We start from the raw sequence: 24945 nt of genomic DNA, 5'->3' as shown, positions 1-24945 counted from the left end.
TTGTCTATTTCTATATTTAGTTTACCATCTTCAGTAAAAATTGTGCCTAAGTAGCTGAAATGTTTTACTTGTTCCACAGGTTCTCCATTCACAACACAGTTGACATTTTCAATGATTCTGCCTATTTTCATTGTCTTTGTCTTTTTATTGCTGACCTTCATACCATATCTATTACAACAGCTATTCAATTTAGTCAGAGAATCTTGCAGACTTGTAGCGGATTTATTTAGAAGTATAACATCATCCGCATAAAGCAAAGAGCTGACATTAACATCTCCAATTTTGATATCAGGTTTAATACCACATTCCTTCATAATGTGATCCATATAGATAATGAATAACAGAGGGGATAATGTACATCCTTGTCTCACACCAGATTTAACATTAAACCATCTTCCTGTACTTCCTTCAATTCTAACTGCCGACTCACAACTCAAATAAAGACTAAGTATTGCTTGATATAATGCCCCATTGACACCATATAACTGCAGCGTATTGAATAGCTTCTCTCTTGGCACCTTGTCATATGCCTTTTCCAAATCGACAAAACTTAAATACAGATCTTTGTTATATTCCCATGCTTTCTCGACTATTTGTCGTAAAGTGAAGATCTGATCCTGACAGCCTCTATTTGGCCTGAATCCAGCTTGTTCTTCACCAAGCTTTTCTTCCACAATTCTTCTCAACCGTTTCTCAAGTATACTTGCATAGATCTTGCCAGGAACACTCAGTAGGAAAATACCTCTGTAATTCTCACATTCAGTTTTATTTCCCTTTTTATATATGGGTACTATGAGAGCTCTACTCCAATCATCGGGAATTCGTCCCTCTGTCCAGGCTTTCTGAACTATGCAGTGCAGCCACTGTAAGACTCTTATACCACCATACTTCAGCATTTCTGGTCGAATATCATCTACTCCTGCTGCCTTTCCACATTTCAAGCCTTTGATGGCTTTTTCTACTTCAAGTATGGATATGTATTCCTGACTGCATGCCTGGTCAGTGTTTTTTATCACTGTGCTGTCATCACTGCTTGTTTCATTTAGCAGTTTTTCAAAGTAATTACTCCATACTTCAAGGATATCTTTTTCTCCTGTTTTCATTTCACCTTTATCATCTCTAATTCCTTTTACAGCACTCTAGTTTAATTCAGTGAAAAATAGGTACATGAAGACAACATTCAAACACAAGAGGTCAAAATGAGATTGTCTTAGTGCCTTCATAAAAAATGTGGTCACCTCTCACAGCAATACAGCACTCACCATGATGTTTCATACTATTTTTATATGGTATCCAGAAACAGCAACACATCTACCCAGAACATCCCATACATGCTCAATAGGTTTAAGGTTAGTCGTTCACGACAGTCTCTGCATGAAGATATTAGTTCTATGAACTTTGTTTAATGAGGACGAATATTATCATCTTGTAGGATGTCTCCATATCGCACCCACATACAGGTGAACATAGGAGTCCAGGACCTCATCTTTAAAAGATGCAGTATTCATGGTTCCTCTTGAAAGCACATACAGGTCAGTGCATCCATCCAATAAGATGCTTCCCCAAACATCACACTATCTCTCCACAATAAATATAGGCACTTTGAAATTGAGGCACTTTGACAATCCCATTGATCTCTTGTTTTTGGCCATTGTCTTCATATACTCATATAATTGTTACTCAATTAAATTATTTATTTACAATTTTTGTGGGCGTTTTTTTCACATCTCATATCATACTGCTTTCACCAAATACTAGTGGTGGTTGGTGGGTAGATGGAGTTGGTGTCGATGATGATGGTAGTTGTGGTTCGTTGTAGTTGGTGGATTGAGAGTGGTGGAGATAGAGTTGTAAAGTAGATGCCCTCCCCTTGATGAGTCATTGGGCTCCCCGGAGGTGTCATGTAATAATAATAATAATAATAATAATAATAATAATAATAATAGACTAATTTGAAAGAAAATTGTCAATATTTATAAGTACCAGTATGCCAGAGTAAAACAGTAAAATTGCATTGACAAATATTTTTTTTATATTTTGTGAAAATCATCAGTATGGGCTGAAGAGCAATAACAGAAATTTAAATACAAAAAGAGTGAAATATGCGCATTACAATGGAGCTCATTTAGGCATGCTGTCACATAGTAGCTAAAATAAAACATTATTAAGATACATAAATATATATTTAAAAAAAAATTTAACACAATCACATGGGGGTTATGTTTCACACTTATGCCATGTCTGGTGGGAGCTTGCTACTATGCAACATGTCCTTTCTGCTTCAGGCAGCTGCATTCTTACACATGTCAATGTGTGTATAGAAAAAGAGAGAGAGAGAGAGACAGAGAGAGAGAGCATGCCAGTTTCAGGTTTTTTCAGTGCAATTTTCAATGAACCTTCACTTATACACACACACATCAGGGGCGAATATTCAGGGTGTGCTAAGTGCTCATCCACCAAATAGTAATATCACCGATATTATATTTTTACATTTATTTTTGTTAAAGACTCCCCTGATTGTTTCCAGACTTTGTGTGATTCCTAAAAGTAAACACAGTACACTAATACTTTATGAAGAGGACACTTTTCAACGCATAAACATTGCATCACATTTGAGTTAACGGACCGGGTGTGCTTTCAAAATATATACACCTTTGCACTCTTTGAAAAGATGTACAGATGGTGCAGCAGGTCAAATTCTTAGTATTCTAGTAGTTTTAAGCTGCTCAGAAGGTGAGCTCTGAGACTATAGTGCCTAGAGGCTGCGATTGGTTAGTTATTGTGTCAACCGATCCAATTGAACATTGTTATTTGTCATGAGTTGCTGTTTTTGTTTTCTGAGTTTCATCTGTTTTGCGTGTGAAGTGTGAATTGACATAGTAGGCAAGTTTTTATATATAATATAGACAAGTTATAATATATAATTTTCAATAAATTTATGACTTTTTTTGCCCATATTTACAATGGGAAACAGTATTGTAGTCAAAGCCTCATCCTCCTCTTCCAAATTTTACATCTTTGAGTAATTCAAATATACCAACCAAATATAGCATTCTCCTTCATTATTGTTTTCTAATATATCTTAAAATAAATACATTGTCCCCCACTCTCTACACAGATTTGATTACAATTAATTGATAAATTAAAGTATTCAAAGTTATCCTAAAATTAATTGCATTAGACCAATTAAGATGAACACTGATGTGCTATACGCTCAAAACTTGCATACATCGATAAAAATGCAATCATATGGTCAAACTGGCATGAATTTTGTAGTGCAGGTTGCATAAGCCATGATAGCACACCCAACCGAAATAAGCACACGACGCCACTGATACACACACACACACTGAGTTAGCTTTGTATTAGGAACACCCTCCTAGTGATGTATTGGTCCACTTCTCTGTGCAATCACAGCTTGCATGTCTAGGAACAAATTCAACAAGGTGTCGAACAGCATCTCCATGAAGTCAGAAGACTCACGGTACCCACCAACCATCATTCATACATCTAAAACTCAGTCACTGTTAGAGCATTCACAACCTCACAATGGTTCTTTATTCTATGTAGATAACATTCTCCTCTTAAATAAATCTGCTATACTTACATATCTTCCAGAGTCTTGAATGAAATTAAATAACTGCTGTGACAAATTGGTATAAAAATCAACAATAAAAGGAAACTAAAAACAGACAGAAAACATTCTGCATTGCCAGAATGTTTTCTGTCTGTTTCTAGAGAAGAAACAGACAGAAAATTTCTATTTAGGCACAATGTGTGGTAAAAATGACAATCATGAAAATAAGTACGACTGGTGTGACTGGAAGCTACTTGAAAAAAAAATTATGTGAAATGAGAGAAATAAGCCAAAACACTAACTAGTACATATAGGGCATTTGGCCTATGATTAGAGTTTAGTTATAGATAAAACAGTAGCCAAACACCAGAAAGATCACAGATATGAACCTTAGGAAAATGAATAGAATAGCATAAACAGAACTGCTTAAAAATGAAGATATGGGAGGAAGGGGGGGGGGGATTTACATTATTAACATTCAAAGAATACCTAAGCAGGGCTGATAGGAAACTGGTAAAGATATATTCTTTTGGAATATTGTAACATGGTACACTTCTCTGGATATATCAGAAATGTCATATTGATGCTATTTATAATCCTGTCATATTATTATTTTTACTATTATATTATGAATGTATTTGAATATATTCAAATATATTTTATTTTCATTTGTGAATTCTTAAACTACCACTTAATGTAAAAACCTTCAGTTATTATTCAAATTATTATCTAAAAACTGGATGCTTGTTCTCAAGCCTCCAATGATTTTGCATTTTATACCTGTATACAATGCTGTAACCAGATTAAAGGATGTTCATTAACAAGTTAATAACAGTTTACTTAAAATTAATCTAAAATAAGCCTAAGTCGCTTTAACTGCTGATTAAAAATTTAATTATTAAAGCTGCTCAATGATCTCTAACTTCTATACCCAAGCTGTGATCATTTGTATGCTTAATTTAATTTAGTATACTAATGAAAACTGGAGATGAAGGGAATACTTACAATGAAATAAATTTCTCGATAGTCATCAATCCTGACTGATGTAGTTTCCATAGAAATTCCAATGGAAGTTTTGGCTGAATGAAAGAATAAATATATAAATTGAAAGGTTAAGAAAACCATGAGAAATGCAAAATATTTTTCTCACTTAAAATTATTTTTCTATCTTAGCAGGAAGAAACCAGACGAAAGCTAGTTCAATAAAATAACTCAATTTAGAGCAAAACTAATATAATGCAACAAAATTGGATTTTTTATTATTATTATTATTATTTGACACCTTGAGGGAGGCCAAAGACTCATCGAGGGAGGGCACCTACTGTACAACTGTCTCCACCACTCAATCCACTAACTACACCACAAACACCATCTACTGCCGACCACTAGTATTTCCACAGACAATCACAAACATCCATGCCCACAGCAGGATTCGAACCAGCAACCTTTTGGCTTGAGAGCAGATACACTAACCACTCGGCCAGCCAGGCTGGTGTACAACACAGAATGGATACGAAACAGTGGAATAACTATTTGGTCAAAATTTAATATTGCACCTTGTTCTAGGAAATAAATTGGTTTGTAGCTTACAGAGAAAAAAATAACATACATGCATACATACAAAGATACACAAACATATCATATATTATAAGCTAAGAGACATAAGTCATTTGTAGAAACTAGTACATGAAAAATGAGGCACTAGAAAAAAGACCTGTGACATCTTTTCTGCAGTTCTGTTTGCTGTGTTGTACTAGATTAATGCTGTGGCCATCCTGATGCATAAATTAATAATAAATTAAGTTAATCATAAATTAAACAATCATACCAATATTTTTAGCATGGTATGATTGCTGGTTCCAGTATCTCACAAATATCTATTGTTCTGGGCTTTTCACGCACAACACTGTTTAGGGTGTGCAGGAGTGGTGTAATAAGATGACAACTTCAAGCCAACAGCAGTCCTGTAAACAGAAACAGTTCATTGATGCACGAGGTTAGAGAAGAATGGCAAGTACTATTGAAACCTGAAAGGAGGGCTATAACCAGTCAAATCACAACTCAGCACAGCAGAGGTAATCAGATCAACCTGGAGTGCACAGTTCATCACACACACTGTCACAGTGGGATACAGGAACCATCCCAAGTCCTAATGCTGTCAGCTAAGAACAGGAAGATGCGGCTTCAGTGAGCATTTGATCACCAAACAGCTCAGTAGTCAGAAGATCATCCTGGAGCACACAGTTCATCACACGCTGTCACAGGTGGGATACAGGAGCAGATGACATCCCAGGTCCCAAAGCTGTCAGCTAAGAACAGGACGATGTTGCTTAATTGACACGTGATCACCAAACAGCTCAGTACAGCAGTGGTAGCCAGAAGATCATTCTGGAGTACACAGTTCATCGCACGCTGTCACAGGTGGGATACAGGAGCAGATGACATCCCAGGTCCCAAAGCTGTCAGCTAAGAACAGGACGATGTTGCTTAATTGAGCACGTGATCACCAAACAGCTCAGTACAGCAGTGGTAGCCAGAAGATCATTCTGGAGTACACAGTTCATCGCACGCTGTCACAGGTGGGATACAGGAGCAGATGACCATCCCAAGTCCCAATGCTGTCAGCTAAGAATAGGAAGGTGTGGCTTCAGTGAGCATCAACACTGTACAGCTGATGACTGGAAAAATATCACCAAGTCCAGATTTGTACTGTATACATGCTGATGGCAGAACCAGAATATGGCAGTAACCATGTGAGGCCATGGATCTTTTCTGCCAAGTAATAACAACTTGGGTTGGTGGCAGGTGTGTGAAGAATGTTACTTAAATTAAGGGGATATTAAATCCCACATAGTTTTAAAACCGAATAAGAAACTCAAAGATTGGAATCAGAGAGTTTCTTGCGAAATATAGTAAACTATAAAGTATCGGCGAACACTTAGCGTGAGCTAATGCAAGTGACCCTAGTACGTAGTACAATACCGGATGACTCGTTGCAAAGGTGGGGAAAGTTCAGATCGCTATTCTTAGGTATTTTCCATAATGTAAAAACACATTTCCTAGGAAATGTATGCTGTTATTACATTATGGAGGGAGGTCACTATCCAGAACGGTTTCAGCCTTTTTTGAGGGTTCATAACATAACATAACATAACAGCATACATTTCCTAGGAAATGTGTTTTTACATTATGGAAAATACCTAAGAATAGCAATCTGAACTTTCCCCACTTTTGCAACGAGTCGTCCAGTATTGTACTATGTACTAGGGTCACTTGCATTAGCTCACACTAAGTGTTCGCCGATACTTTATAGTTTACTATATTCGGCAAGAAACTCTCTGATTCCAATCTTTGAGTTTCTTATTCGGTTTTAAAACTATGTGGGATTTAATATCCCATTAATTTAAGTAATGTTTTCATTGCCGAAATGAAGCTTATTAGCTCTTTATACTTAAGTAACTTAATGGTTGTACCTGTTTGGAAACTCGTATCGCAGAGTATATAAGTTCTTTTTGCTATACACTTTGGTATTAGGTCTAGCTACTCACTGATGAAGCCTCAAAAAAGGCTGAAACCAGTCTGGGTAGTGACCTCCCTCCCAAAATGAGTGCACTAACACCAAGGCTGCATATTCATTGTATTAACTTACACTTCAAAGATGGGACTGATTCAGCACAGAAACAAAACACATCACAGAATCTATCCTCTCAAGCTATCTTGCAGACAGCTCATAACACTGAATGAAGCAAAACATATGTATTGCCTAACAGTAAATTTTGACAAGAGTAAGGTTAGGAAGGTAGATGAAGCAGTGAACTATTTACCCAACACAACAGTAATGACAATGAATGTCTCATAAGTTCAAATAAAGACCTAGCAAAACAAAAAAAGAATTTTGAAAAATGAGCATACAGAAGATGACTATTCCTCAAAATATATTATTTTAAAGAAAGAAAAATTTCTATAAAAGGAGGAGAGGAAATCAGAACAAGATTTGTAAAAGTAGAGAAGGCCCTGTATCAATGTAAGATGAGTTATACTGTGAGAGCTTCTGCTATAGCAAACATCATTATATCAAGATCATTCACTGTAACAAACAGAAAGGCTACAATCAAAGCTTTAGAGGCACAATACTATCCTAAATGAAATTCACTACAGCAAACTATCCACTATGACAAACTATTCTTGAGGTCTCTATAAGTTTTCTGTAGTGTTAGCTAACTCTAACATCATTTGAATTGTTCAAAATAAAAAGTGTAATGATAGGGTAGGTCATCTTCAAAGAGGTTTCTATGAGATTGCTAAAGTTCACTACAGCAAACTATCCACTATAATAAACCATTCCTGAGGTCCATATGAATTTATTTCCTATACTCAAACTCAACTGTAACATTGAATATTTTTTTGTTTAAAAAAGTGTCACTGATAGGTTATTCTCTAAGAGATGAAAAGAATGGACACTGACCAAACCAAGAGTAACAGAACATACAAGGAACACCCAAGAGGAAAAACAGAATCTGATCTCAAAGAAGTGGATATGACTAGATTACTGGAAGAAGAGGGGAGGGAAAAAATTACAGATTGCTTAAAACATTGTACCCATGGTGAGATTCAGTACTATGCAAAGTTTGAAGAAACAAAAACCTCTGATAATTTCTTATCCATACCCTCATGAAGAATAACTTTAAATCAGCTCCTTTTGTGATGAATCACATAAAATTCAAGAAAGAAGCTCAGTGTTTTGAATGTAAAATAAATTTTGCTTTCATTTGTCAATCAAAAATATTAGGTATAAAGACATGATAAAATGAAAAACCTATTAATTTCAATAAGCTCCTGCAAGTAATTCACATGTTCTCCGTAGGCTTTGGCTAAAAATGATCGGATTTTCTGCTTAAAACTTTATAAGATGTACAGTTTAAATAATAAACCATTTTAAAATAATAAATCAAAATTAAGATATTTTAAGAAACAAATAATATTCAATGTTATTGATTATATTTTATTATTTTGCGATCAAGTGATTGTACTGCATTCATTTGATACAGGTTTTGCAGATTCTTATGTGGGAGCATTTATATAAGTATTTTATTTTCAAATTCTTAAATAATACTTACATTTGAACAAATTGTTCTGTAGAACATATTATGGTCAAAGTGGTGATCAATAGCTGATTTAATAAAAATCAGAGCACTATCGACATGTCTCTGAAAAAAGAGAAATTAAATTAGTAAGTTTCTCCAAATGCAGTAACTAACAAGATCATCTAGTAGTGCAACTTATAATAAAATGTTCCATCTTATGCTCAAATTTCCTATATTCGTCTTATCTTTTTCATGTTGAAATTACCCAATCATGAAATTAATAAATTTATTCTAAGTAATTAACAGTCACTGCTTCAGATCTGCAAGACTTTATCATCTATTATTGTCCTAACTTTACACACTTTGTAGAATTTTTCACCAGGTGCTTGCTGTTTACACAGTTTCAGAATTGTGAGGGATATCTTCATAATATTTTAAGAAATAAGTTCCAAAAGATAACAGTAAATGGAATAAATGAAGAGTGGAAAAAAAATTTGAAATGTGACTCTGGAATAAAACTGGATGACAGCGGCTAATCACTGCCCATCAGGAAAATTACTGATTTTCTTACTTTCAAGCAAAACACTTCAATGACTCATCATTGGCTTACATGGAAATATGTAGGGAGAGCACACATGATAAGGAACACTAAAATGATTTTGATGGAGAGATGGCTGAAAAAAGAGAGCGAGATGGGTTTGTGTTCAGAAGTTCTGTGTGTGTGTGTGTGTGGATGCTTTTAGACAGACACAGAAAATATATAATTTTCTCTTTCTGTCTAAAAGCAATGTGAAAAATATTTTAATAGATTTTTTTAGATCAAATAGAAACTAAGAATGATTTTTTTATATATCACAATAAATACTTGAAGTCTGAGTTTTAATTATATGAGTTCTAAAACAGATACAAGACACAATCTGCTTGAAATGAATCTGGAATACTGTAGACTGAATCAGAAGCTTCATTATAACCTATTCAAACAGAGCAAATTTATTACAATTTCAGTGGATAAATTATTTTCTGTTAATATGTTCTAATGAAGAAAACAATGTACATTATTGACACTCAATGAAGCATTATGCAAAACCTTTTCATAACCTTTTTTTGAACTGAATGTCTGCAATATCAGTAGAAAATACAAAATTTGAAAATGTACATTTTTTTCTTGCTCTGTTCTTATTGAACTGAGTAGATTTTATCATGCTAACTTTTTCTAAGACATGATCTCTTCATATGACAAGGATTTTCTTATAAATTATTTTTGTGTGTTGTTGCTTTGATGGTTATATTTGTAAGAAAGTTGCATTTTATATGGGAAGCTATCTCGAGGTAGGAGAATACATATTTTCATTTGTCTCACCCACCCCAGTGAAAATAATGAGAGTGGGAGAAAAGCTAATTTTGTGATATATTTAATTTTTATTCATGTGGCACAGAACTTAGAAAAAAATTTTATTTTTTTTATATTGACTAGATCTAAGGTTCAAGTAGAGAAATAGCACTCATGATTCAGGTCCTAATTTTGGTGATTAGAGTCTTCTTGTGTTTAAAATATTTAATGTGGAAAATATTCTGCTGTACATTCGTGTATTACCTTTCATGTGTGTGTGTGTGTGTGCGTGCGTGCATGTGTTTCATTCAATAAATATTTATCTTTGAAATGTACAAGATGGATGGCTTGCATTTGAATGGATTTGGTGTAAGAAGACTGGAAAAAGTGTTGCTGAATGAAGTGAAAGTGGATGTGCAAAATCAGGGAAACTGCATATCCACTTTCCCTTCCCTTCCCCCTCCTTAGGAGTGGGAGAAGTGGATATGCAGACATCAGTGAGGCAGTTGAGTGTAAGAATGTGCATAATGTGCCCGAGCCAGTACAAAGGACAAGAAATCAGAATTGGTTAGTTAGTATAACACATCAAGATAGGAATGGGACAAATGGACCTCTGCATTTTATGTATACTAATGCCAGGAGTATTAGGAACAAGAAGAAAGAATTTTTGGCCTTGGTCGGCTCTTCTTGGTCACAGGTTATTGGCATTAGTGAAACATGGCTGACAGAAGATGATATAGTTAGTGGGATAGAATGTGTAGGGTATAGTGCGTTCAGAAGGGACAGAGAGAATAAAATGGGGGGAAGGAGTGTTATTGATGATAGCTGATGAACTGCAGCCAATGAGAATAGAAGTTGTATTGCAGGATAGTGAAAAGAGCTCATTTGAGGCTATTTGGTGAGAGATTGAGACTAGCAGAACAAAATATACTGTTGGGTGCTGCTATAGACCAGGTGATGGAATAGATGGTGGAGATAGTATGCATAAACAAATTGATGAAATGAGTGGAAGGAGGAGTAATTATTATAGGGGATTTCAACTATGGTAATATTGATTGGAAGGAGGAGAGGACACATGTGAGGAAGGAACTGGATTTTATTCAGTTATTAAGAGATAACTATTTGAGACAACATGTAATGGAAAATACTAAGGGTTCGAGAGTGCTTGACCTAGTAATAGCATCTGAGAATTTGACTGTAATGAATATGACCAAGTTGCCACCGATTGGTGAGAGTGATCATAAGGTCTTGACCTGGGAGGTGGCTAATTGTATGAAATTTTCAATTAAGACAGGGTACATGTGGAATTACCGTGCTGGCAAGTATGATAAGCTTAGGAGATTGTTTGGTTCAGTGCCATGGCGTGTTCATAGTGCATGAGAAGTGGTCAAGGAGCATTTGCAGAAGGTTATGGCTAACTGTATACCTAGAGTCTGAATAGTAAATGAAGTAGGGGTTAAATGGATGAATAACACCATTAAGTTTGAGTTGCAAAAAAAAGAAACAACTGTGGAGGGAATTTAAGGAGAAAAGTGACCTGCAGGCACACGAATGGTATAAAGTGCAGGCCAGAAAGGTTACGAGTGTGGTAAGAAAAGCAAAAGCAGATTATGAAAGGAAATTAGCCATGCAAGCTAAAGAGAATCCCAAACAGTTCTTTCAATATGCTGCAAGTAAAAGAAAAACTGTACACGGCAGAATGATTTTAAGGAATGCTGATGGTAGGGAGGTCACTGAATCAGTCGATATAGTGGAATTACTGAGTGAGCACTTTGCAAGAGTATATCATCCAGGTGGTGACATTGAAGGAATGAAGGAACCATTAGTTTATATGGGAATCGTGGTGAATGAAGTGGAGGTGAATAGTCTATTACAGAACCTTAATGTGAATACCTCTGTGGGATTGGATGGTATACCAGCACGGGTCTTACGTGAAGCGGCTAAAGAACTGTCAGTGCCTTTGACCATATTGTTTAATCTGAGTCTCGGGTCTGGTTTAGTCCCGAAGGGGTGGAAAGAGGGGAAAATAGTTCCACTGCATAAAGGAGGATCCAAGACTACTGTTGCAAATTACCGACTGATCAGCATATCAGGAGTCGTTGTCAAGGTCTTGGAGAAAGTAGTCAAGGGAAAAATACAGGAATGGATTGATGAAAATGAGATACTGTATGGGGGACAGCATGGTTTTGTGAAGGGTAGATTATGCCTCAGTAAGTTGCTCAGGTTTTATAACACAGTGACGGCTGAACTGGATAAGGGTAATGGGTCTACAGTGATACTGTTGGACCTGGTTAAGGCCTTTGACAAGATACGATATGGAATTCTAATCCGTAAACTGCAACATATGGGAATGGACATATGGGTGTTCCTAATGCAAAGCTAACTCAGTGTATTATTTATTTATCTTTACAGAAATATTATAATACCAAATATAAAATAAGGTGACAAAGAAATCTAGTTCAGTCATTAGCTATTAAAAGCACATAAAATATTTCAAGACTGTCAATACTTAAGTGTACATATTCTGTGACTAGCACAGTCAAACTCTTACTGTAATAAACTCATGGGATCACATGAATAGTATGTTATAATAGACATTAAAAAAAAAAAAAACGAGGGTTCTTTAAGTGAAATGTATTCCTGATGTTCTTCAAGACGAATCTGTGCTGAACAACCAGTTTGTCGATAAATTTATCTTGAAGAACATCAGGAATACATTTCTCTTAAAGAACCTAACAAATTTGATTTAGCAAGCCACACATTATCTACAAAACACAGGATTCATTGAAACAAAACCAAAGTACAAAGAACAAAAGTTATTTTCTTCTGGAAAGACTGTACAAGGAAAGCTGTGAAGCACACACACAATCCAAACCTAAACAAAAACGACTGCCTAAAACTTTCTCAATTTTGGGAAGTTATACTGACTCATACCCACCATTCATGTGTTTCTTAATTTGTAATTAATTTTTTTGTTTATATTTTAAAAATTATTAACTAAATTATTTTATTATAATTTATTTTGGATATCTATTTATGCAAATGGAGCTATTATCTTGTAGCCAACAGTGAACATAATATCATGTACTTTCAATTGAATTGTTGGTGTCATTTTTCTATTTTTCTATAATTGTATTGATAATGGCTATGAAACTTAGTTGAAAATTTTACAAATAAAGATATTTAAATTAAACACGATTCCAGTAATAATATTTTATGATGTTATAATAGACAGTTTGCTATAAAGTTGCTATACCACTGTACTTGAGACTGCAATTGAAGATGGAGAAATAAATTATGGAACAAGGCTGGATGGAGTGATGAGCCCAAGAGAACCACCAAACCTTTGTGATGAAAGCAAAAGCCAAAATGTCATAGTTATACCCACTGAATGCTAATACTTTGGTATTTAGTACCTGAGAATTGAGGATGTAAGTATTTTAAAACTTATAAAGTATGAAGTTTAGTATTTTTTTTAATAATTTTCCATTTTTATGTCAAAATTGGAGATGTTAATCTCAGCTCTTTGCTTTATGTGGATGATGTTATACTTCTAAATAAATCTGCTACAAGTCTGCAAGATTCCCTGACTAAAGTGAATAACTGTATGATAAGAAGGTCAGAATTAAAAAGACAAAGACAATGAAAATAGGCAGAAGCATTGAAAATATCAACTGCATTGTGAATGGAGAACCTATAGAACAAGTAAAACATTTCAGCTACTTAAACACACAGTGTTTAGTAGCTGATGATTAGTAGATGGTAAATTAAATATGGAAATAGACAACAGAATCCACAAAGCTGGTATGGTAGGAAGTCAACTGAATAAATTTATATGGAATAAGAGAGAAATTAGTCAAAACACTAAATTAGCTATATACAAGACACTGTTCAAACCAATTTTAACTTATGGATCTGAGAGCTGGGTCAGAAGAAAACACTTGACCGAAGACTAGAGACTGCAGATATGAGAGTCCTGAGAAAGATTAGAGGCATGAACAGATGGCATCAATGGCAATATCATATTAAAAATGAGGATATTAAGAAACCTGAAATTGTCAGCATCCAGGAATGTGTTAGCAGAGCTAATTTCAGGTGGTATGGTCACTTAAACAGAATGGGAGAGGAAAGATTAGCAAAACAAGTGTTCTCTGCCAGGTTGGCAGGAAAAAGACCCAGAGGAAGACCACGATATAAGTGGATTGATATAGTAAAAAGTGCCTCAGAAGATAGAAATATAAGATCTGATAATGTTGGAGTCTTGACAAGTAACACTGATTTGGAGGAAAATTGTAGATAGGAAGTTAGTAATGATGTAGTTTTTCATGTAGTACTATCATATCCTGTACACCCCTTGAGGGTATATATCAGGAATTTTATGATGATAATTTTCTATTTTGTTAAACAAAGAAAGGATTTATAAGCAAGTAACTTTATAAACAAGTTACAGCAAGTTACTAAAATCTAGCTGATTTAAGAAATAATATGATGCATGACATGACTTAAAAAAGCATGTTTTGGAATCTACTATTTCAGATTGCCCACAAACAAGGATAATACATATCTATGATAATTTTATACTATGTAGACAAACAATGGTTGCCTTTAAAACTTTAAAAACTGCTTCTAAATTAATCAAGAATTTAAACAGGCAATGCAGTCAACTCTCATTATAGCAAACTCACTCACTGTAACAAACTACCAAAAAAAAAAGTTCTAGCTAAGTGTTTAAATTAAAAAAAAATAGCGATAGTAGTTAAAACTTGAATTAGAACTAGAACTCAATTAGATTTAAGTTAAAAATTTTGTTTTAATTATAGTCAATATAGTCTTTTTGCATGGTAAGTTACGTAGCATAGCACATGGCACCAATGTGAAGCAGAAAGCCGTCCAAGGCATCATTGTTTAAAGAGTTCAACCAAGAGACTTTGTACAGTGCAATGTCTATGAGATATACACATTACCAAAGGCAAAAGAAATTTGGTTTGACAGTGATCGGAGAGTGTGTGTCAAAAATGCTATGGGGGGGGAGTCAAAAGTGCAGGCCAGTCACAAGATTGAAGTGGTGGGCGGAACAGAGAATAAGCATGAAAATGTAACAGCAGATTGAAAGAGAGGTTAAAAGTGACACGATTGTGTGTGTGTGTGGGTGGGAGAGGGAGAGAGAGAGAGAGAGAGGAAAAGTGTTGATCAAAAAAATAGTAGTATCATGGATGTAAAGAATGAAGAGTTGGCTATAATGAGGGAGACAACTTGGATATGCAAAGACATATGGAAACGACATAGGATTAAGTGGGAGCTGCAATGAATGCAACAATGATTGGTGAGTGGTCAGATGATATCAGAAAGAAGTGCAAGATAAGAGAAATGAATTCTTGACTGAAAGAGAAGAAAAAATCAAGTAGTGAGTCTTGTATGGTGATTCTATCATAAGAGGTGTATTGGTGAGAGATTGATAAAATCATGCTTCCTGGGTGCAAAAATTCATGATAATAATGAGGCTATTAGAGCAAAGAGTTTGGCCGGAACAAATTATTTGAAAGGACAAAAGTATGGCATGAGGGAGGACATGGAAGAATTACTGGAAGCAGCAAAAGAAAAGAGTGAGAGAGTTAGATGAGTCTGCTGCCATATGACAGAGTAGAACTGAGGAAGAGCGCCATAATAGCAAATGACTTGATGCATAGGTTATGCAGGAAGAATAATGTGGAGCTTGTGGATGTGTAGAGTGAGTTTGATGAGTGAAAGGACTTATACAAGAAGGATGATTTGCATCTGAATGGATTCGGTGTTTTCAGTCTGAAAAAAGTGTTGTTGAATGAAGTAAAAGTGGGTGGGTGGGCAAAATCAGGGAAACTAGAGCTTTGGGGGGTGGGGAGGGGGAAGAAGCTGTTGAGTGGTTATGCCTCACTGATATCTGAGTGTAAGAATGTGTATGAAATGCCTAAGTTAGTACCACTGGTAAAAAACCAGAATGGGATAGTTAGTATAAAACATCAGGATAGTAGTGGGCCTAAGGGGCTTTTGCAATTTATATACACTAATGCCAGGAGCATTCAGAACAAGGGGGAAGAATTTTTGGCATTGGTTAGTTCATCCTGGCCAAAGGTTATTGGCATTAGTGAGACATAGCTCACAGAAGATGAAATAGTGGGATAGAATGAAGGGTATAGTGTTCAGGGAGGATAGAGAGAAAAGAATGGGGAAAGGAGTGTTATTGATGATAGCCAACGAACTGCAACCAAAGAGAGTTCAATTGCAGGCCAGTGAAAATAGCACATTTGAAGCTATCTGGTGTGAGATAGAGGCCAGCAGGACAAAATATACAATTGGATGCTTCTATAGACCAGGGGATGGAAAAGATGAGGAATAGTATGCACTGGCAAATAAGCTCAATGAGTGAAAGGCAGGTAATTATTTTGAGGAATTTCAACTATGAGAACATAGATTGGAAGGAAGAGAGGACACATAGGAGGAAGGAAATGGAATTTATGCAGTTACTAAGGAATAATTATCTAAAATAGAATCTGATAGAATATACTAGGGGTTAGAGAGTGCTCAATCTAGTAAATGCATCTTTGAATTTGTCTATAACCAATATGACTATGTTGCTGTCAACTGGTCTCATTATACTTACCAGTCCTGTAATTCCACATATACCCCCTCATAACTGAAAATTCCATACATTTAGCCACCTCCCAGGTCAAGACAATATTAGGTGATTGCTTGGATCAGTGACATGGCATGTGAAACTGCAGGGACTGGATGTTGATAGTGCACAGGAAGTAGTAAAGAAGTGTTTGAGGGAATTAATAGCAGACTGCATACCTAGAGTTAAGAGAGTAAATCAAGTGGGAGTTAAATGGATGAATATCATCATTAAGCCAGAGCTGCAAAAAAAAGAAAAAATGTAGAGGGAATTCAAGGAGAAAGGTGACTAGCAGGCATATGAGCAGTGCAAAATACAGGCCAGAAGGATAACCAGTCGTAAGAAAAGCAAAAGCAGAGTATGAAAGGAAATTAGCAGTGCAGGCCAAAGATAATCCTAAACAGTTCTTTTGATGTGCTGCAAGCAAAAGGAAAAATGTTTATGGCAAAAATTATTTTAATGAATGCCGATGGTAAAGAGATATCAATCGAAATAGTAGATTTACTAAGTAAATACTGCAAGGGTATATCATCCAGGTGGAGATATTGCAGTAACGAGAGGCAAAGACTTACATGGGAACTGAAGTAAATGAAATGGAGGTGCACAGCATATTACAGACCATTAATGTGAATGTAGCTATGGGATTGGATGGTATACTAGCTGGAGTTCTATGTGAAGGTGCTAGGGAATTGTCAGTGCCTTTGACCACATTGTTTAATCTAGTCTCAGCTCTGGGTTAGTCTCAAGGGGGTGGAAAAGGGAGAAAATAGTTTCATTGCATAAAGGAGGCAGTAAGATTGAGGTAGCAAATTACCAACTGACTGGTCTATCAGGAGTTGTTGTGAAGGTACTGGAGAAGTTGTTCAAGAGCAAAATACAGGAATGGAAAGATGGAAATGGGATATACTGTATGGGGGGGCATGGTTTTGTGAAGGGCAAAACATTTTATAATCAGTGACAGCTGATTAGAAAGGTATAAAGGTATACCTTTATACCTCTGGATAAAGGTAATGGGTTTACAGTAATACTACTAGACTTTGTGTAAAAGCTTTGGACAGGATACACATGGAATTCTAATCAATAAACTGAAGCACGTGGGGATGGATATAGGGTTGATGAGATGGATAAGAGAGTGGGTGGAGAGATATCAGAGAGTAGTTTATTCAAGAGTAGAGTTCAGAAGGCTGTGACTAGTGGCATGCCACAGTTCTCTGTTATTGCTGTTTAATTTGTACATTAATGATATAGGAAGGGATCTGAGAGGAACTTATCAGTTGTTTGCCGATGATGCAAAATTGGATAGAGCAATGGTTAATACAGATGATGTTCAAATTTTGTAGGATGATTTGGGTAGACTGGCAGTCTGGGTAAAGGAGAATAGATGTTAGTTTAATATGCCAAAGTGTAAAGTTATATGCATTTTGGGGTGAAAAGATTATCAGCTGTATAACACATTGGTGGATCTGTATTCCAGGAAATTGATGAAGCCAGAGACTTGGGAGTGTTAGTGGACAGGGAGTTAAAGTATAGGGGGCACATAGCAAAAGTGGCTAAAGAAGATCATTAGATCACTTGGTTACTGAAGAATACTTTGACGAGTAGAGACAAGCAGGTTATTCTCTCTCTTTATCTCATCTCATCTTCTTTATACCCTCTTTTACCTTGCGGTGTCGAGGGTCCATTGATCATCGGACCTCAATCCGTTTACAGGATAAGGTGGTCAGCCCTATGCCGCGGTATATCCTATGGGCTGTAGTGTTAAGTTCTCAAGGCCAGTTTGCCTGCTTTGCAGGATGAAAAACCCCAGAATAAACTGAGGAAAAAACCCTGCTGTCCACACCCAAGACTGGCTAACTTGGCTATGGCTGAGGAAGATCCTTCAGCTCCTCACGTCACCGACGGGAATCGAACCTAGGACACTCCTTCCCCAGGCATATGGTTGCGAAGCGCATAGCCACTAGGCTAACCGCGCGGATCTCTCATTATCGAGTTTTGATAAGACAGCATTTTGACTAGTGCATGCAGATCTAGTCACCGGGTTTCTTGGCAAGGAGGAAGAGGTGGAGAGGATCCAGAGGTAAGTGACCAAGACGGTAGTAGGTCTATGGAATGAACCTTACAAGAACAGGTTGAAGATTTGTGGGTCACAGAAATTGGTTGACAGGTGGAAAGGGGAAGATATGATTGAGACATACAAATCACTAAAGGGTTTTTACAAGATTAATACAGAGGAAAGTTTTCAGAATAGGTCTGGTGATGGTAGGACTAGGGGCCATCCTTGGAAACTGAGCAAGAGTATAAAGATGTTAGAACTAGGTTTTTTGATTGGAGAGAGTAGTGATGAGTGGAGTAGGTTGCCAGAGTCTGTTGTACTATGTCTGTGAATGAGTTCAAAGCAAAGTATGATAGATACTGTGCAAATGTTGGATAGTGCTTGACATCATGATGTTTAGGATCTCCCTCGATGAGTCTAAGGACCATGAAGTAGCCTAATAATAATAATAATAAAGCCCTCCTATAGATACTATAGCAAAATAGCCACTATTACAAACTATTCCTAGGGTCCTAAGATGAACTACATTGGTGGTCCTGAACGGAGACTAGAAAGAAACCCAAAATAATATGAAAAAATTATTTAGTGAGAGCCCAACAAATCAACAGCCTACCAGTGAAATGCGTTAATGGGTGTTCATTGTTAGTCCAGAATTGCATAACAAAACAATGGCAACCAGCCCAGTCTGGACAGCATCTCTGCTTTGCAGCCAACAGGCTGTGGCACTATTTTTGTGAGAACCTTCAAGTGGTATAGTTCACAATCATCATCATCAGTGGTATAGTTTCCAGTGCCATTAGAATTTTATATGTTCATTTACTATACGTAAATGAAGAATAACATACACAGATTTTATTTATATATGAAAGGGGGGGAGATCTGGAATATATATATATATACACACAGAGAGCAAGAGAGAGAGGTGAATTTTAATACAAAAGCTTAAAAAAAATCACTAATGACAAAATTTATAACACTGACAACTATATTTGCTAATTCAGTGCCATCTGAATAGGTTAATCTGTTATCAAATTGAATATCAGTTACTGAGGTCCTGAACATTTCTAATAAATAATAAGTGAAGTATCATAATCAGAATGTATTTATAACTTTCTATGAATAAAACTTACTGCCTCTTCTGATGTCAAAAATACAGGAAATACCTCTTCTGTCCTATTTACATCGAGCATTTCTATCAACAGTTTTGCACACAATATCCATGATTCTAGTCCTGAATTCAAATGGTCCATATATGAACAGCAAGCTGCAGTGACTTTAATGAGGCGAGGTGAGGTGAAGGCAGGATCAGATAGTAGAAGAAAATGAGAAAGCATTATACATCATACATGAATGATAAGCAATAATTGTCGGCTATTATAAGATAAGTATTAAAAGTACTGAAGTATTAAAAATAATTCAGTTCTTCACTTATACAGATTATCCTGAAAGGGTTATAATGGACTATAAAAATAGTAAATTATAAAATTTTTACCTGACATGCCTATATTTTTTGCATGCTGCGTGATGTATGCCTATTCTTTCCTCAGTCTTGCTTCAACACAGATGTGCTATATTTTTAATGTTTTTAGTGCTACACATTTATAACATTTGAGTGCTATATATTTTTAGTGTTTGCATGGATCCTAATGCTTCACTACAAAGAAAAATAGGTGATACCTGCTATTCAGAGATTTATGAAGAAAAAAGAAAGCCACTATTCAGTTATCTCTTTATAGTTTCATAAGGATAGCTGAACAGCCAAATAAAAAAAATATTTAAAATAATCCCTATGTTTAACTTTCATATTTCATCTCCCTTTGTTCTGTGAAACAGCCTTCCCATAAAGGCTATAACCTCCAGCTCTTCAAAGACAATATCAACAGATTACTTTTCACATAACTCCTACTCACTCAAAGCATTAATTTACTACTGGCTTTATGGTCTCTCATGTGTAGGAGTTGGGATGGAATGATTCCTGCAAGTCATTTTGATTTACAGGAATCCTTCCATTACAACAATTTTTGAATAACAATAAAAAAAGCAGGAAAAAACATCTAAAAATAGTACTTATATAAGTTTCACTGATCTTTCCACCAACCACATAGGATCTGTTTAAAGGGAGGATCCAGATGACAGTCCACTGTTCATAAGAAAGAATCATACAGAAAGAGCTAATAAGAAGCCAGCTATTCATAGCTGGCTTCTTATTAGCTTTCTATCATAGATAAATTAGATAACTTATCTTATGTGATAAGGGATCTAATTTATTTGTGATAAATTAGATAGGGGTGCTTAAGGGTCAAAGCTGTATAACTGAGAGGAGACCTCCACATAGCCTTCAAAGGAATGCGGAAAATCAACCAAGAGCTTCTGACCTAATGTCCAATCCTCACCTTCTCGTGGTGCACCCTGTTGGATATCTACCTGGATACTGAATGAACGAGGATGAGCTGGAAATTTGGGATTTAGAAAAAGCAACTGACACAATGAAAAAGGAAAAGTTGGTCCTTGTTGGGGATCTAAATAGCAGAGTAGGAAATGATTGTCAGATATACAAACTTTTTTGGGAAAATTTAGAAAAGAGCTAAACAATAATAATGGCAAATACCTGTTGGATTTCTGCTCAGGATATGGACTGGTTATTACTAACACTATGTTCCAACATAAAAATGTGCACAAATTCACATGGAGAGAAGAGGCAAGGAATAAGAAACGTCTCATTGACTATGTTATTGTTGATAGTGATGTTTTCTCCCTGGTGCAGGACACCAAAGTGTACAAAGGATTTAAAATTGGAAGCGATCACTACTTAGTCTTGAGCATGATAAAATTTAATTTCTTATTGAAGAGAATAACATGTAAGAAAGTTTTAAAGCGAATAAAAGTTGAGCAGCTCTCAGATGTGAACTAAAATACACAAAGATTATGGAAGAAAAAAATTAAAGAGTTTGAGAACAGGAACCAAACCTTGGAGATTCAGTGGCAAGCCTTCTTCAAGGCTTGCCACTGAAAACCCTGATTGATTCAGCCAGAGAGGCATGTGGTGAGGTTGACTGCAAGGATAGAAAAATCAGAACTCCATGGTGGACACAGGAAGTTAAAGAGGCAGTGAAGGAAAAGAAGAAAGCATATCAAAAGTTTCTGGCAAATAAGTCAGCTTGTGCTATTAGAGAATACAGAGACAAATGTAAGAAAGCTAAACACTGTGTAAAACTAGCTAAACAAAAGTCATGGGAGGACTTTGGCAAGAACATAGAAAATAAATATCAAGAAGGTGGTAAGATATTCTAGAGGTTGTTGAAGAAGCTTAGAAATGGAGGAAAGAGTGCTGTAAAAGGAGTTAGAGATGATAAAGGTTACATGAAAACAGGAGAAAAAGAAAATTGCTAAATGAAACAAGCAGTGATCGCACAGTGGTAAAAAACACTCAACAGGCAAACAGTCATAAATATATATCTATACTTGAAGTAGAAAAAGCCACCAAAGGCTTGAAATGTGGAAAGGCAGCAGGAGTAGATGATATTCGACCAGAAATGCTGAAATATGGTGGTATAAAAGTCTTACAGTTGCTGCACTGCATGGTTCAGAAAGCCTAGACAGGGGGACGAATTCACGATGATTGCAGTAGAGCTCTAATAGTACCCATATATAAAAAGGGAAATAAAACTGAATGTGAGAATTACAGAGATATTTCCCTACTGAGTGTTCCTGGCAAGATCTATGCAAGCATACTCGAGAAATGATCGAGAAGAATTGTGGAAAAAAAGCTTGGTGAAGAACAAGCTGGATTCAGGCCAAATAGAGGCTGTCAGGATCAGATCTTCACTTTACGAAAAATAGTCGAGAAAGCATGGGAATATAACAAAGATCTGTATTTAAGTTTTGTCAATCTGGAAAATGCATATGACAAGGTGCCAAGAGAGAAGCTATTCAATAAGCTACAGTTATATGGTGTCAATGGGGCATTATATCAATATAATGCCCCATTGACACCATTCACAGTACATTCACAGAAAACTACTCTGTTGAGAGTAGCTTTCTGCTAAGCTACTCTCAACAGAATAGCTTACTCTCATCATTCAATTTTTTCAAGAGCTTGTCAATCTCCCCAAAATTTAAATAATCATATCTGTGCAGTGGTTCATAAAGACAGGCTGAAATCTTATACAAATAAACTACTTCATTCCTACTTGCCCATATCCTTGGCATTACTTCAGCAATCCTCTATATTTGCAATGGTCCAACTAGAAGAGTGGAAGAATTAATACATTTCATATAACTGTTTCCTCTAACATTTTTCAATATTATTCAAAAATGGTTTGTTAATGATTGATTTATATGAGTGTGTTATATGATTGTTATAAGTGTGTTTAATGGGCATTAAATAATTTTTCCATATGAAAAAAAAAAAAAAAAAAAAATGTGCATTTATACTTAATTCCATGCTCTTCTTATATCTTATGTCCATCTCCCGGCCATTTCAAAATGGCTGAAGATTATAATTCAGTCATCGCTGTTTTACATTTCCTGAACTTCAACTCTCTGCCTTCCAAGATCCATTGCTTCCTACATTATACCCTGCCAACAATATATATATATATATATATATATATATATATATATATACATACACAGCAGGTCCTCGAGTTAGGTTGGAGATCCATTCCTACGGACCGACGTAAGGCGATTTTCGATGCAAGTCGGAATTACCATAGCCTAAGTTACCTACCTAACCTAAAACACCCTAAAGTCATACGCATATATCAAAAAACAGAACTAGGCCATAGGAAAATGAAAGGGAGAACATAATTACTGTATAGTACAGAAAAATTACAAAAATGAAACTGTAATAAAAAAACAAACATAAAAATGAGAACAATCCCCAATTTGCAATGTTTGCAATGGTCCAACTAGAAGAGTGGAAGAATTAATACATTTCATATAACTGTTTCCTCTAACATTTTTCAATATTATTCAAAAATGGTTTGTTAATGATTGATTTATATGAGTGTGTTATATGATTGTTATAAGTGTGTTTAATGGGCATTAAATAATTTTTCCATATGAAAAAAAAAAAAAAAAAAAAATGTGCATTTATACTTAATTCCATGCTCTTCTTATATCTTATGTCCATCTCCCGGCCATTTCAAAATGGCTGAAGATTATAATTCAGTCATCGCTGTTTTACATTTCCTGAACTTCAACTCTCTGCCTTCCAAGATCCATTGCTTCCTACATTATACCCTGCCAACAATATATATATATATATATATATATATATATATATATATACATACACAGCAGGTCCTCGAGTTAGGTTGGAGATCCATTCCTACGGACCGACGTAAGGCGATTTTCGATGCAAGTCGGAATTACCATAGCCTAAGTTACCTACCTAACCTAAAACACCCTAAAGTCATACGCATATATCAAAAAACAGAACTAGGCCATAGGAAAATGAAAGGGAGAACATAATTACTGTATAGTACAGAAAAATTACAAAAATGAAACTGTAATAAAAAAACAAACATAAAAATGAGAACAATCCCCAAAATGACAAATGAAACTGTACATTCTGTACAGGTGATTAAAAAAATTTAAAAAAAAAATGAAAACAATTCTTTACCTTTTATCTTCTGGTTGGCTTGCACACTGGAAGGGGCGTTGCAAGGAGGGAGAGACTGACTTAATGGAAGGAGGAGGAGGAGGCTGGAGAATCCCTATAACACTGCAGGCAATCCATAACCCCTCGGAAGACCTTTGTGTACCTAGCAGTGTTGGGATCCTCAGCCTCAAACTTGGCTAGCCCATCCTCAATGAGGGCAAAACCTTTTGCCAAGCCCTTGGTGGCGAATCTCTTGGGTTCAGGGGTTGAAACCGTTTCCTCCTCCTCAATCAGCTGCTCCTCTAACTGAATGAGGTCTTCTGCTGACAACTCCTCCCCATGAGATGCCAGAAGCTCTGTGACATCTTCGGCCTCCACTTCCAAATTCATCTGCTTCCCCAGGGCAACAACCTTCTCTGTGACAGCTTCAACTGTCTCCTCATAGCCATGGAAATCATTCACAAACTGGGGACACAGTTTTTTTCCATACACCATTCAAATTTGTCTGCTTCACTTCATCCCAAGCATGCTCAATGTTTTGAATGGCATTATAAATGCTTTACGATTTCCAAAAGTCTTTGAGGGTTAAGTTCCTGTCTTTTTCAGTTGCCCTGAAAGCCATAGCAAATGTCCTGCAGAGGTAGTAG

The 24945-nt window shown here is 35.9% G+C and overlaps 1 protein-coding gene across 1 annotated transcript in view; it reads right to left on the bottom strand.

The window, feature by feature from the left end:
- Nucleotides 1–24945, bottom strand: part of LOC150092333 (Fanconi anemia group A protein homolog) — a 388676-nt gene that overhangs the window by 344739 nt on the left and 18992 nt on the right. The window contains exons 4-6 of the mRNA XM_090415063.1: nucleotides 19824–19966; nucleotides 8695–8784; nucleotides 4583–4656 (exon numbers count right to left, since the gene is read on the bottom strand). Of these exons, the coding sequence (XP_090271189.1) occupies nucleotides 4583–4656; nucleotides 8695–8784; nucleotides 19824–19966 (307 nt within the window). The remainder of the gene's footprint in view (nucleotides 1–4582; nucleotides 4657–8694; nucleotides 8785–19823; nucleotides 19967–24945) is intronic.

Source organism: Typopeltis vanoorti, chromosome 26 (genome assembly GCF_054136105.1).
Source record: "Typopeltis vanoorti isolate ZY-2024b chromosome 26, IOZ_Tvanoo_1.0, whole genome shotgun sequence".
Taxonomy (NCBI): Eukaryota; Metazoa; Arthropoda; class Arachnida; order Uropygi; family Thelyphonidae; genus Typopeltis; species Typopeltis vanoorti.
Note: the sequence above shows the minus strand (reverse complement) of the source record. Positions and strands in the feature narration are given on the sequence as shown.